The 14,915-nt window shown below is 42.8% G+C and overlaps 1 protein-coding gene across 5 annotated transcripts in view; it reads left to right on the top strand.

Moving 5' to 3' along the window:
• The window catches only part of BACH2 (BTB domain and CNC homolog 2), a 276,014-nt gene that overhangs the window by 245,673 nt on the left and 15,426 nt on the right, over nucleotides 1–14,915 (top strand). For all 5 annotated transcript variants that reach the window (XM_038394078.2, XM_038394080.2, XM_038394083.2 and 2 more), the window contains one exon: nucleotides 1,795–3,339. In XM_038394078.2, coding sequence (XP_038250006.1) covers nucleotides 1,795–3,339 — 1,545 coding nt within the window. The remainder of the gene's footprint in view (nucleotides 1–1,794; nucleotides 3,340–14,915) is intronic.

The following is a 14,915-nucleotide window of genomic DNA, read 5'->3' as shown; positions in this document are numbered from 1 at the left end:
AAGGATAGTTACACACTGGAACAGGTTACTAAGGGAGATTTTTGTCATTGGAGATTTTTAAGAGGTTAGATAAATACCTGTCAGGGATGATCTAGGTTTACTTGGTTCTGCCTCAGCACAGGGGACTAGATGATCTCTCAAAGTCCCTTCCAGCCCTACATATCTATGATTACTATCCTAACTTTTCAGAGTTAAAATCTGATTTTTCAGAACATTGCATGGGTAAAACTGGTGATGTGTAACTCATTGGAAAGCTATCTGCCTATCTTAGGGTACTTATCTGTCCCGTTATCATCATACCGGTGTGCTTTGTGATCTTTAATGTATTTATCTTCACAGTACTCCTGTGTGATAGGAAACAGCTTCCCTGTTTTACAAATGGGGACCTAAGGTACAGAGACGCTAAGTGGCTTGCCCAGTGTCATAAAGGAAGACTTAGGTGCTGCAAGGAATTTAATGCTGTTTTTTTGAGTCCCATCTTAGTGCCCTAACCACTGGACAGTCCTTCCTGTTTTAGAAATCTTGTTCCTTGACTGTGAGCCACAGCTTTGGACTGGTCTGTCAGCAAAAATTTGTCACAAGTCTGTTTTTCAAAATACAAAGGATGGGGACCAGAAAAAGCTAGAAATTTCCCTTTTCCATTAGGATAAAGTTTCCATTTCTAGTCCTGGATTAGTCAGGACATATCAGATCTTAAACCTGTTGCTGCTCCAGGAACAAGCAGTGTTTGTGCTGCACTTCAGTTCAGAATAACTTGTGGGGGAGGGCAGATGGGACAAACCTTTAGTTGAAGTCGCTTGCAGTGGATTAATGGGCAGGATGCAGGTGGGGTACAGTAGTCAAAAGTGCATGATATATGCAATTTATCACATGGCTCTGTGTATGGATCTCACCACAACATATCTGAGGAAGGGGAGGTTGGGGGAAGGTGTGCATGTACATATGTGAGGGTATGTATTCCTTATATATAATATGTGCGTGGTGTGTATGTATAATACAATCCAGGAAATAACTATAATTAATTCCAAAAGAAAAATAGAGTAAAATTGTGTTCTAGGCTAGGGTTCTTGACTTGTGTGACATGTAGCAGTTGAATATGAATGCAAATGTATGCTGTAATTCATATTCACTGAAACCATAAACAATGCAATTCCTCTGATTGAGGAGAACCCATGTGCAGTACAAATTCAAAATCTTCCATTATTTGTAAAATAGAAACTTGATAAATGGTGGCTAGCATAGATTTGAGGAAACATTAGCCTGGTTGCTTTTCAAACTAGGAGGAAAAGTTTTTATCTGAATTTTCATATAATATTCAGCATACACGTTTCCCTCCCAAAACAGTGTTTGGGTTAAATGACACCTTTATCCTCCAACCCATTCTGCACCAGGGTTAGAAGAATCATACTTTCATTTTTATCTTCTTGTTGCAATGCATCATGTTAATGGAGAACTATGAATTCATTCATTGATGGATTAACAGTGTGTATGCTAATATATATTTTTACATCTTTTAAATGCCTTGTTCATAGCTCTTTAAGTCGCTCAGGCTAAGTAATATTTAGTTCAGCCTGTAATACGAGGTATAAAAGCAACACAGAGCAAACAGCATTAATTATTGGAAGTAGTATCATTGCTGACCTGATAAAAGATTAACTGGTACTTTACAGTATTTATTTATGGACATTAGAGCTGTCAGGTTATCTAATTACACTTGAAAGGCTTGGGACAATAGCTGTGCTGATGGTAATGATGTCAATTTCCCTGTTGTTGTTTTTTTTTTTTTTTTTGCAGGTCACTGCCAGAGGATTTGGTCCATTGTTACAGTTTGCCTACACTGCTAAGCTGTTACTCAGCAGAGAAAACATCCAAGAGGTCATCCACTGTGCTGAATTCCTGCGCATGCACAACCTGGAGGACTCCTGCTTCAGCTTCCTTCAGACTCAGCTGCTGAACAATGAAGATGGCCTGTTCCTGTGCAAAAAGGATACGACTTGTCAGAGAATGCATGATGAAGAGAACTCTGATGCAGAAGAGGAGGAAACTATGGAATCAGAGACTTCAAAGTTATCCTGCCCAAGGGAAAGAATGCATCAGGAACCCTTTAACTTTGAATCTGCTAGTTCTGGAGCAGACAAGGAAGAAGGGATGCTGCCTGACTCTGACATGCTGAGAGATAGCAAGGACAGTTTGGACAAAGACACAGTAACACGGTACCCCAAATATAAGAAATACCAGCTTGCTTGTACCAAGAATGTCTACAATACATCACCCATCAGTACCTCAGGTTTTGCAAGCACATTCAGTGAAGAGAGTCCTGGAAATGGCCTCAAATCAGGACTTGCTGTGGGGCAGATAAAAAGCGAGCCTCAGAATGAGGAAAACGATGAAGAAAGCATCACGCTTTGCCTGTCTGGAGATGAACCTGACATCAGGGATAAAGAAGGGGATGTCGAAATGGACAGGAAACAGCCAAGTCCCACTTGTGTTGACAGGTCTAAAAGTGTGTCTTCTCCTTCCTGCTTAAGGTCTTTTTTCAACAGAACAAAAAGTGTAGATTTGGTTGGCTTCCCCAGTACTTCCCAACAGCACTTTGCCAGGAGTCCAGCATGCCCTTTTGACAAAGGGACAACTCAGGGTGACCAGAAAACTGACTACAGCCCTTTCACAGGGAATTATGGACAGTCACATGCCATTCAGAAGGATACTTCCAACTTCACAATGGGATCGCCACTTAGAGGGCCTGGTTTTGAAGCACTCTGTAAACAGGAAGGTGAACTGGACAGGAGGAGTGTTATATTCTCTTCAAGTGCTTGTGACCAAGTAAACACTTCCGTGCATTCATATTCTGGTGTGAGCAGCTTGGACAAAGACCTCACTGAGACTGTGCCAAAGGGTCTGTGGGCTGGAGGCAGCCAATCCCTTCCTAGTTCACAGACCTATTCCCACAGTGGACTGACAGCTGATCACTTGCCAGGAAGGATGCGGCCTAACACCAGCTGCCCGGTGCCAATTAAAGTTTGCCCTCGCTCTCCTCCTTTGGAAACCAGAACCAGGACCTCTAGCTCATGTTCCTCCTACTCATATGCAGAGGATGGCAGTGTTGGTTCTCCTTGTAGCCTCCCTCTGTGTGAGTTTTCATCTTCCCCCTGTTCCCAAGGAGCTCGATTCCTGGCCCCTGAACATCAGGAGCCAGGCATGATGGGAGATGGAATGTACAACCAAGTCAGACCCCAGATTAAATGTGAGCCATCCTATGGAACAAACTCCAGTGATGAGTCTGGGTCGTTCTCAGAAGCAGACAGTGAATCATGTCCTGTGCAAGACAGAGGACATGAGGTAGGGAATTAAGATAAGTACACATGTAACAGTCATTGTGACCCATTGAATAAGTCCTTTATTCTCTCAAATAACTTTTTGCATTTGCCCAGCACTTTCTAATTTACAGAGGCAAAGGGTAATATGTATTCATCTCCTCATCAGCTGAATCTGCATGGTTAACAGAGGAGAGATCATGAATAGCTGTGTTAAGTTCCTAGAGACTTGGCACTTACTGAAATTTTAATATTAAGCAAGAAGCAGCAAACCGGTGAATGATGAGAGTAAATTCATGTTCATAGAAATTCTGCCACCTCTTTTTCCTTCTCACACCTAGCAAAAAATATATCTATTCTAAGGAATTAAAGTAAATTTTCACTCTTAAACTATACTGTTTCCTCCAGCTTGGTTTATAGACTGTAATATTATGGTAGCACTTACAGGGCCCAGCCAAGATTATGTCCTTGTCGAGCTAGCCATTGAACTGTATAAACAGAGTCCCTGCTCCAAATCTCTTGCAATCTGTATGAGACAGACAAAGGGTGGGAGGGGAAGCAGTGTCACAAAGAGGTGAAATAACTAACCTAAAGTCACACAGCGGGTCAGTGACAGAACCAGGTTTGCTTCCTCAGTCTCATGCCTATCCTCTAAACCAGTAGTGGGCAACCTGCGGCCCATCAAGGTAATCTAATTGTGGGCTGTGAGACATTTTGCTAATGTTGACTGTCCGCAGGCATGGCCCTCCGCAGCTCTCAGTGATCACAGTTTGCCATTCCTGGCCAATGGGAGCTGTGGGAAGCAGCGGGCCGCAGGGACACGCTGGCTGCAGCTTCCCATAGCTCCCATTGGTCAGGAATGGCGAACCGCAGCCACTGAGAGTTGCAGGAGGCAATGCCTGCGGACGGTCAACGTCAGCAAAATGTTGCACGCCCCATGGGCCACAGGTTGCCCACTACTGCTCTAAACTGTGCAGCCTCCCTATGTGTTGTCTTTATTTGCAACTAATGGGCTTTGCCTCTCATCAAATTGATTTGGATTGTACTTCCTGCCTAGGACCACACTTCCCTTGTTACTGAAGAATTCTAGCAGACAGTTGCATAAAACGTCAAGGAATGTTATTCGTGAACTTACAGGAACGATTGAGAGAAGTAGGGAAAGTGTATGGGACCAAGAAACAAGCTGTGAGTTTCAATGCAGCATTGACAAATGTTCTTCCATCAGTGAGGGAGAAAAAGGGTGATTTTACAAAGGCAAAAAGGCCAGGTATAAATGCTGTTGTGGCAACTCACTAACTAGGAGTGAGTATTTCAGTGTAAATTTATAAGCTTGGGAGAATGAAGGTGCACTGCATAGCTTGAGAGCTGAAAAGAGAATGGGTGTTTTTACAGAATTCCATTAGGAATTGAGGCAAGTGTACTAGAGTAATTTCTGTATGGAACTGCCCATCTGCTGTCCTGGGTCAGAACAATAAAACGTTGCCTTGAGACCTGCTGCTCTAGCATGGAAAGCAGGTAAGTTCATAGCTTGTGTTGTGAGAGCCTAGGATAGAACTGACTGGACTCAGGCTCATAGGGGTGAAAAGAGAAAGGGAGGGACACAAAAAACCCTATTTTATTTTATCCCCCACTTTTTGTAGAAAGTCAGTTAATTTTTCAAAACTTCAACCAATTGCTGCTATGTATTCCTACATTCTTCCTGAGGTGTGGTTCATAGAAGATTAGGAAGAGACCTCAGGAGGTCATCTAGTTCAATGCCCTGCTCAAAGCAGGACCAACCCCAACTAAATCATCCCAGCCAAGGCTTTGTCAAACTGGATCTTAAAAACCTCGAAGTATAGAGATTCCGCCATCTCCCTAGGTAACCCATTCCAGTGGTTCACCACCCTCTTAGTAAAAAGAAAAGGAGTACTTGTGGCACCGGATGCATCTGATAAAGTGAGCTGTAGCTCACGAAAGCTTATGCTCAAATAAATTTGTTAGTCTCTAAGGTGCCACAAGTACTCCTTTTCTTTTATGAAGTGAGCTGTAGCTCACGAAGCTTATGCTCTAATAAATTTGTTAGTCTCTAAGGTGCCACAAGTACTCCTTTTCTTTTTGCGAATACAGACTAACACGGCTGCTACTCTGAAACCTGTCACCCTCTTAGTGAAATAGTTTTTCCTAATATCCAACCTAGAGCTCCCCATCTGTAACCTGAGACCATTGCTCCTTGTTCTGTCATCTGCCACAACTAAGAACAGCCGAGCTCCGTCCTCTTTGGAACCCCTCCCCCCTTCAGGTAGTTGAAGGCTGCTATCAAATCCCCCCTCACTCTTCTCTTCTGCAGACCAAACAAGCCCAGTTCCCTCAGCCTCTCCTCATAAGTCATGTTCCCCAGCCCCCTAATCATTTTTGTTGCCCTCTGCTGGACTCTCTCCAATTTGTCCACGTCCTTTCTGTAGTGGGGGGCCCAAAACTGGACACAGTACTCCAGATGTGGTCTCACCCGTGCTGAATAGAGGGGAATAATCATTTGCTTCGATCTGCTGGCAATGCTCCTACTAATACTGCCCAATATGCTGTTGTCCTTCTTGGCAACAAGGACACACTGTTGATTCATATCCAGCTTCTCATCCACTGTAATCCCTAGGTCCTTTTCTGCAGAACTGCCGCTTAGCCAGTTGGTCCCCAGCCTGTAGCAGTGCCTGGGATTCTTCCATCCTTAAGTGCAGGTCTCTGCTCTTGTCCTTGTTGAACCTCATCAGATTTCTTTTGGCTTATTCCTCCAATTTGTCTAGGTCATCTGGACCCTATCCCTACCCTCCAGGGTATCTATCTCTCACCCCAGTTTAGTGTCATCCACAAATTTGCTGAGGGTGCAATCTATCCCATCATCCAGCTCATTAATGAACATGCTGAACAAAACTGGTCCCAGGACCGACTCCTAGGACACTCCACTTGATACCAGCTGCCAACCAGACATTGAGATGTTGATCACTACCCGTTGAGCCCGATGATCTAGCCAGCTTTCTATCCACCTTATAGTCCATTCATCCAATCCATACTTCTTTAACTTGCTGACAAGAATAGTATGGGAGACTGTATCCAAAGCTTTGCTAAAGTAAAGATATATCACGTCCACCACTTTCCCCATATCCACAGAGCCAGTTATCTCATCATAGAAGGAAATCGGGTTGATCAGACGTGACTTGCCCTTGGTGAATCCATATTGACTATTCCTGATCACCTTCCTTTCCTCCAAGTGCTTCAAAATGGATTCTTTGAGGACCTGCTTCATGATTATTCCAGGGACTGAAGTGAGACTTCCCGGGTTCTCCTTTTTTCCATTTTTAAAGATGGGCACTATATTTGCCTTTTTCCGATCATCCGGGACCTCCCCCGATTGCCATGAGTTTTCAAAGATAATGGCCAATGGCTCTGCAATCCCATTCGCCAACTCCCTCATCACCCTTGGATGCATTAGATGCACCCCCATGGACTTGTGCACGTCCAGCTTTTCTAAATAGTCCTTAACCTGTACTTTCAGCACTGAGGGCTGCTCACCTCCTCCCCATACTGTGCTGCCCAATGCAGCAATGTGGGAGCTGACCTTTTCTGTGAAGACCGAGGCAAAAAAAGCATTGAGTACTTCAGCTTTTTCCACATCATCTGTCACTGGGTTGCCTCCCCCATTCAGTAAGGGTCCCACACTTTCCCTGACCTCCTTCTTGTTGCTAACATACCTGTAGAAACCCTTTTTGTTACCCTTCACATCCCTTGCTAACTGCAACTCCAATTGTGCTTTGGCCTGCCTGATTACCCCACATACTCGAGCAATATTTTTATATTCCTTCCTAGTCACCTGTCTAAGTTTCCACTTCTTGTAAACTTCTTTTTTGTGTTTAAGCTCATCAAAGGTTCTCTGATAAGCCAAGCTGGTCACCTGCCATATTTGCTATTCTTTCTGCACATTGGGATGGTTATTCCTGCGCCCTCAAAAAGGCTTCTTTAAAATAGACCCAGCTCTCCTGGATTCCTTTCCCCCTCATAGTAGCCACCCAGGGGATCCTACCCATCGGTTCCCTGAAGGAGTCGAAGTCTGCTTTTCTGAAGTCCAGAGTCCATATTCTGCTGCTTTCCTTTCTTTCTTTTGTCAGGATCCTGACTTTGACCATCTCATGGTCACTGCTGCCTAGGTTGCCACTCACTTCTACTTCCTCTATCAATTCTTCTCTTTTTGTGAGCAGCAGGTCAAGAGGAGAATGGCCCCTAGTTGGTTCCTCCAGCACTTGCACCAGGAAGTTGTCCCCAACAACTTGTTGGATTGTCTGTGCACTGCTGTATTATTCTCCCAGCAGATATCAAGGTGATTGAAATCCTTGATGAGAACCTGGGCCTGTGATCTAGAAACTTCTGTTAGTTGTCCGAAGAAAGCCTTGTCTACCTCCACCTTCTGGTCTGGTGGTCTATACGGATGCCACCATGAACAGACCTAGGAGGCATCGTGACTTGGAGTCACAATTTGTGGCAGTGAAGTAGTTTTGAAAGTGTCCATCTTATTTCCCACCTCTGTGATGGGAGCAGAGGTTGGTTGTAGTGGAGACAGTGTTCCTCCTTCTCTTGCCCCTTTGCTTCCTGTGGGGTGGGATATCCAGAGCATTGAACTGGACCCAGATCTGAGATCCAGGTCCTAAAGCAGCCACGTAGGAGTAGGTGAGGCCTCATGCCTCTGCATGGCCACGTCACAAGCCCTATATTAGATGTCACGTTTACAAGGGGAGAACAAGACAGCAGGGAGAGGATGGAGGAGAGAATACAGCAATAGCACAAAATCATTCCTTTACTTGGTGAGGGCAAATGCATAGCATGGTGTAGTAAAAAGAATGGGAGGTTGGGATTTTTGTTAGTTTGTTTTAAATGACTCATTAGCTGTCTTTGTTGCTATGTGTAGATGCTGCAGCAGAACTGGGTCTGAAGGAGTTGAATGAGGAGGATGGGGGGGTCTTGTGGATCGTCTCAGAGAGAGCTTTGTATGCATATGGAGTGGCGAGGACAAAAGAAGGAAGACATTCATGGGAGAAATAGACAGATGGGGTACTGAAACTGGCTTCAGAATGCCCCTGGCTACAAGTTGTGGTCTAGTGGACTGAGCACAGGGCTGGGCATTAAGATTTTTGACTTCTATTTCTGATTCTGCCATTGACTTTCTATGTAATGCTGGGCAAGTCAACTCTCTGTGCTACAAGACAGGAATTATGCTCGTGCTTGTCCACTTTTGCAGGACACTTTGAGATGTATTGATGAAAAGTATTGCTAGTGGGGGTAAATTAATTCTCCATGGTGTGGTATTGATCTCTGAACCCAGATAAACAACCCAAGGTAATGGGAAATGAGACTGTGTGAGCACTAAGTCCCAGTTCAGAGCTTTGATTGAAAAGAGAATTTAGGAAGGCTATTCAATAGAACATCTGATAGAAATACAATGCAATCTCATTTAAGAAATGTTTTATCATATACATCTCAAGAAACTCTATAATATCCATGTACCTGGAAATTAGCTTCTGGTAAAGGCATCAAACAATGTAAAATACCTGGGGGCGTGGGGTGCATTTTCAAATCATTATGCCTAGTTTTAGCAACTCTGCCAATCAGATCAGTGGGCAGCACGTGTAATGTTCTGAAAATGTAACCACTGCTGTCAGCTGCCTCTTTATAGGCTTTTAATTGGAGCTTTCTCCAACCTTGAAAACGTGATTTTTGCCCCTTGCCATCTTTATTACTTTGCAGGCTGGTCTCTAGTTCCTCAGTCTCCACGCATCATGAGATGAAATTATTCATGGGTTGCTTGTTTGTATTTTAAAGTGTAGCTGATGAAATAGTCGAGTGAGTATAATTAATCCCTACTACCTAAAAGGGCCATATTCTTCATCCTCATTCACACTGAGCAGTACCTTGCTCCTTGAGTAATCCCATTGATTGCAATGGGACTGCTCAGGGTGAGTATGGCTGATGGACTCTGACCCTCAGTTATCAGACAAAGTATCTGTCATTTGGATTTTAGACCTGTCATTCTTGATTTGGGTCCCAACTTGTCTTCAGTTCCCAGACTTCAGTGACTGCTCTCTTGGGGAATGTGGGCCATGCAAAAGCACATGTACTCAAATCAGTTATTTCAGAAAATAATTGGTGGTGGTGGGAGGGGAATGTCTCTGTGTTGTATGTTTCTTTGGAAAGAATCGTGTGGGTATGATGGGATTACTGAGATTTGTCTTCAATTACCTTTGATAGATAAAATAGCAGGTGCAAGCAGAAATATCCCTGTTACAATGCAGTACAGTTATAGGAGCAGGAAGAAGAGATTATCTGCACCAGAGTCCTTTGAGCTGGATTTTATGGAATTGGCATATTGTTTAATATAATGGCCAATTTCATACAAATCCTTCTCTTCACTCTTTTCTCTCAGCCTCTGAAGAGTACTTAGTCAACTATTGGAATGTAATACCACTGACAAGAATACAGCTGTTTTTGCTTCATGACCAATTTCCAACAGTCTTGCTTAAAACAGAAAAAAATAAGACCGTCCAAAACAGAAACGTTCTCCCCAATGATACTTTGCTTTCGTAAAATGTATATTCCTAAATACCCTTTTGGTGCTATAAAACAATCTGGGTGCAATCTGCCTCTAAATATCATTTGTAATGAAATCTATGTATTTGTTGCATCAGATTCTTTTGCATTAGGTAAAAATAAAATCTAAAATCAGGTCACTTAGATGCAGTTTTCCTGAAAAGAATAAACAAGGGCAGAAGGAGTTAGGAGGCTGAGTTTTCCAAGAACTATTAATATCTAAGGAATCATATTCAATATGTCTTTCATTTATATTTAAGAATTTCCCACTTGGATTTAGGGAGTCAGTTTTCAAAGGAAAGTTTCACAAAAGTGCTGATACAATTCACACAGTGCTGGTACAATTGAGGGTGTTAAAGACAAATTCTCTTCAATGAGAGAGTCCAGAAGCCTTCATGTCAAGTGAGAGATGAAACGGTTCTCTGCTCATCTGGTGCCCAAAAACTAAATATTAAAGTTTTTTAAGGGTATCAGCAGTTTGAGAGGGGAGATGTATATATTTGCTCCTATGTTTGGGAGTGTTAATGGATTCGAGTCTCTGCCATGTTTCAGAGTAGCAGCCGTGTTAGTCTGTATTCACAAAAAGAAAAGGAGTACTTGTGGCACCTTAGAGACTAACAAATTTATTTGAGCATAAGCTTTCGTGAGCTACAGCTCACTTCATCTGATGCATTTGCCATGTAAAGTCAGCCCAGACAACCCGGTACTGGGTCCCTATTAATAAATGCAGTAGTAATCTGTGATTTCTGGAGAGTTGTCACCCTTTTATCCAGTCTGATGGTCACGTGTCCTGAGCAGCAGTGCTGACTAGGAACTGATCAGCTTCACTAGTCCACTGATGTAGCACCCACATAATGAATGGTGGAAAGACTGGCTGCAGAGGGAGGGAGGAATGGCAGACGAGTGAAAACTGTTGTCTATAGAGGAACTGTGGATGGGTGATAGTGACTGGCAGGATCCAGGTGGGAGAAGGACTGTGGCTGGTGGGAGGAAAAAAGAGAGAAGAGTATACTGAAGGGCAAGACAGAGTGAGCAATCCCTTCCAAAACTCTGTTATGCATGATTATCCCACAGATGTCTTGGCTTTCGTCTCATTAGGTTTGTTTGCCATAGGCTAGAAGGCCCCTTGTAGAGATGGTTTTTGTTCTTTGTTCTTTAGGCTTTAGCTTCTCATGGGTTTTCCACTGGGTGAGGAGGGGAGATTATGGTCAGAAAAAGCAGTTTCTGTTTCTGAAAGCTTTCACCACAGTGTACAGAAATAAATAAATCAGTGTTTGTGCAGGGGAGGCAGGGTTTTCAAAAGCCCCATTGTTGGCCTGACGCTGCTCCGATTGAAAGTCAACAGTATGACTTCAATGGCAGTCGAGTTGGGCCAACGTAGAGTGCTTTTGAAAATTCCCCTCTAAATGCGTTTTAGGAAAACAGTATCAGAAATAACAGCAGTGATTGTATCCTCAGGATATAACAAACAATTCTCACTCCCCACAAAAAGTCACTCCTAGGATACAATCCATACTTTAGATCAGGGATCGGCAACCTTTGGCACATGGCCCGTCAGGCGGCCCGGGACACTGGCAGGCTGGGATGGTTTGTTTACCTGCAACGGCCAATCACAGCTCCCACTGGCTGCAGTTCACCGTTCCAGGCCAATGGGGGCTATAGGAAGTGGCAGCCAGCACATCCCTCAGTAGCCCACGCCACTTCCTGCAGCCCCCATTGGCCTGGGATGGGGAACCACAGCCAGTGGAAGCTATGATCAGCTGAACCTGTGGATGCGGCAAGTAAACAAACCGTCCCGGCCCGCCAATGGCTTTCCCTGATCGGCTGCCTCCCAAAGATTGCCGGTCCCTGCTTTAGATGTGCTCAACAGGAGCTGCAAGCTGTGTCAGGGCCAAGCTATTTAAGTACCACAGCTGTCACTATGCTGCTGCTTTCTGTTTAAAAAGAACACGCTAGCAATTTTTACGTTATTGTGCAAACAAAGCAAATACCAAAAGAGCAAGATTTTTTGGACCTGTGTTTAAAGGTGCTGTCCATGTCTAGGGATCCCTGGTTTATTACACACCCTTCCCTGTGGGCTCCTTCAATTGTTTTAATGTTGCTGCTAGGCTCAAGGAGGTTCAGCCACCTTGCTAGTATTTTTGTTAAAGAGATTTGGCAGCCCAAGTAAGATGCTGTGAAAATTCAATTAGAAATAAAAAGTGAAAAGCTAAAGATGTTCACGTCTCTCATGTGGATTGTACTGTGCTTGATTCTGTCCATTTATTCAGAAGAAAAGCAATGATTAGTACAGTACATGAGCAGTGCATAGTAAATGGCACGCTGTCCAAGCTGGCATTAGCTAGTGAAGCTTGAAAGAATTAATTGGTTATGTATGCGCCTTTCACTTGCTGAGTCAATGGCTGTCCTCGTCTATCTAGGTCACTACTAAATTGCTTAGCCATTTGATGTAATGACATTTACACTGACATCCTCCGGGTAATGATGAAGAAAAAGTCCCCAAAATCATAGACAGAGTTTAGTTTTCACAATCATTGTTTTGGCCATCTTTCCTTTGAATGTATCATCCATAATTTAGGGGAGATATGAATTGCAATGATAGCAGAATGTGTTGGTATGTTTAGTGATGTAGGCTGCAGTATTTATGAGGTATCTTTGGTGAAGAACAGGGCCTCTGTTGTGATGTAAAAATCCAGCAGAAGTAATTGTACAGATAGTTAGATACTTATAGCTCCCTTCTCTAGCTGTATAGCTTCTGCTGTAATAACTCACTGAGAGAATGGGGCTTCTGTGGATGTTTCTGACTTGAAATATCCCAAACTAGGGCTAGAAAATTCCTTACTCTCTGAAAGGCCGAGTTCAGAAAAGTTTCCTTTTTCTTTCAGAAGCAGCTCTTTGTTTTGTTTTATACAGCAGGCTACTCACCTTTTGAGAGATTGTTAGAGACACGACCAGATCCTCAACTTGTGGAAATCCACATAGCTCCATTGCAGTTTATATCAGTTGAAAATCTAGCCCACAATCAGCATAAAAATATCACTAGCTTTGTATAACTACACTATAGAATAGTTGCCCACAGCAGCCACTCCGCAGAAGCCTTTTTTTAGCTGAGAAATAGTTTCACTATTTCAAGGTGAAGAAAGTGGCATTACATTAAAAATAATGTGTAAAGTGAAGGAGGATGAGACTGATGTTCTCCCACTGTCTTCCTTTTACTTTTTTAATCTCATGTGACTGCACATCGAAGTCAATGGAATTACTCTAGTTTTCCTGATGGAGAGCAGAATTGGGCCCAGTACATCCAGGTTTGCGCATTCAACCCACATTGTTTCTGAATCTGTTTCTCTTTATTTTCCTATCTTCTTGCCCTGCTTCTCCCTGGAGTTTACAAGTAGAGTCCAGTGTATTGCCACGTGAACTTTTCCCTGTGACATTATGTGCAGAGAGGAAATTTGCCTGCATTTCAACAACTTTTTGAGGAAAACAATTAAAATTTGCTTTAACTCTTGGTGTCAAAACTTGAATGTAAAAGCCTTATTTTTACTGATTAAACTGTGGTGTCTTCCAAAGGAATGCACAGACAGGTTTTTTTGTGTGTTTGTTTGTTTGTTTGTTTTTTCCAGGCACTGGCTGAGGCTTAAGAGCAAACCCCAAATGACACTAAGTTTATGTTTACTGTCCAAAGGGTATGAAAGGGAAATCAAACATTCTTCATATCAGTAGGTAGTCGTCTGCAAACAAGGTAGTCCACATCACCATGTCTAAGGTCAATCTCTGTGTATATACGCTTAGTATTGTTTTCCTTGGCAACACCTGCTTAATATTTCTTTTTCCATTAAACTGATCTGCAGTGTGATGTGTTACAATATTAAGCAGTTTCTGAGCCATAGGTTCACAGGGACGGGGAAAAATTCATTCCATGAAAACTGTGTGAAAGGATACAGTAGGTGCTTGTGCCAAGTTTCTCGTGGCTGGGGCTTGGCGAAAAATGGAGCAATGACATTAGAGTGCATGGAAATGCAAGCCAACAATAAAGAACTGATGAAATTGCTGGCATGTTTGCCAACGTGAAGAGATTAAATTATCATGAATGTCAAAGTGTATTTTGTTATGTGTGTCTCCTTAGCAAACTATTGGATGTAAACAAGTCAGAAAAAGGTGTTTTCATTTTAGAGTCATCTGTGCACTTAATCTCTTTATCTCTACATGCTTAAAGGGCACTGGTTGAGGGTGGTAATTGCATGTTTGAATATCAGAGGAGCCTTTTCACCAGAATCTTTTGGTTGGCTAGAGAAACTAAATGTATTTTCTCTGGTAGCCAATTATTAAGCACTGTATAGTCTACTTCTTTAAATAGGAGTTGAACTGTATAATCACAGTAGAATTTAAATGTTTACTGCCATCTTTTGGTCAATGTAGATACAACACTAAAAAGACAGCATAGCCTTGTAGGTCCCAGAATATTAGAGAGAGAGAGAGAGAGAAGGTGGGTGAGGTAATATCTTTGATTGGACCAACTTCTGTTGGTGAGAAAGAAAGAGAAGCTTTTGAGCTAACAGAGTTCTTCTTCAGATCCTGACGTGTAGCTTGAAAGCTTGTCTTTCTCACCACTGAAGTTGGTCCAATAAAAAATATTATCTCACCCACCTTGTCTCACTAAAAGGAAAGTAAGGCTCCAACTTAGTTATTTGGTCTTTTTGCACACAACTCTCATTTGCTCATAAAATATGTGAAACGCAGTTTTTTTTATGCCAGAAATTGATTTTGTTTAATTCATCCAGCAACATTTTGGTTTGCACAGACATATTAGCTGTCTCAAAGACTGTGTTTACAGCTTTAACTTGCATTAGAACATAAGAACAGCCATACTGGGTCAGACCAAAGTCCATCTAGCCCAGTATCCTGTCTTCCGACAGTGACCAATGCCAAGTGCTTCAGAGGTAATGAACAGAACAGGTAATTATCAAGTGATCCATCCCCTGTCTTGTTGTG

The sequence above is a fragment of the Dermochelys coriacea genome, chromosome 3, assembly GCF_009764565.3.
Source record: "Dermochelys coriacea isolate rDerCor1 chromosome 3, rDerCor1.pri.v4, whole genome shotgun sequence".
NCBI lineage: Eukaryota > Metazoa > Chordata > Testudines > Dermochelyidae > Dermochelys > Dermochelys coriacea.
The sequence above is the reverse complement of the archived record's forward strand: the minus strand, read 5'-3'. Positions and strand labels throughout refer to the sequence as shown.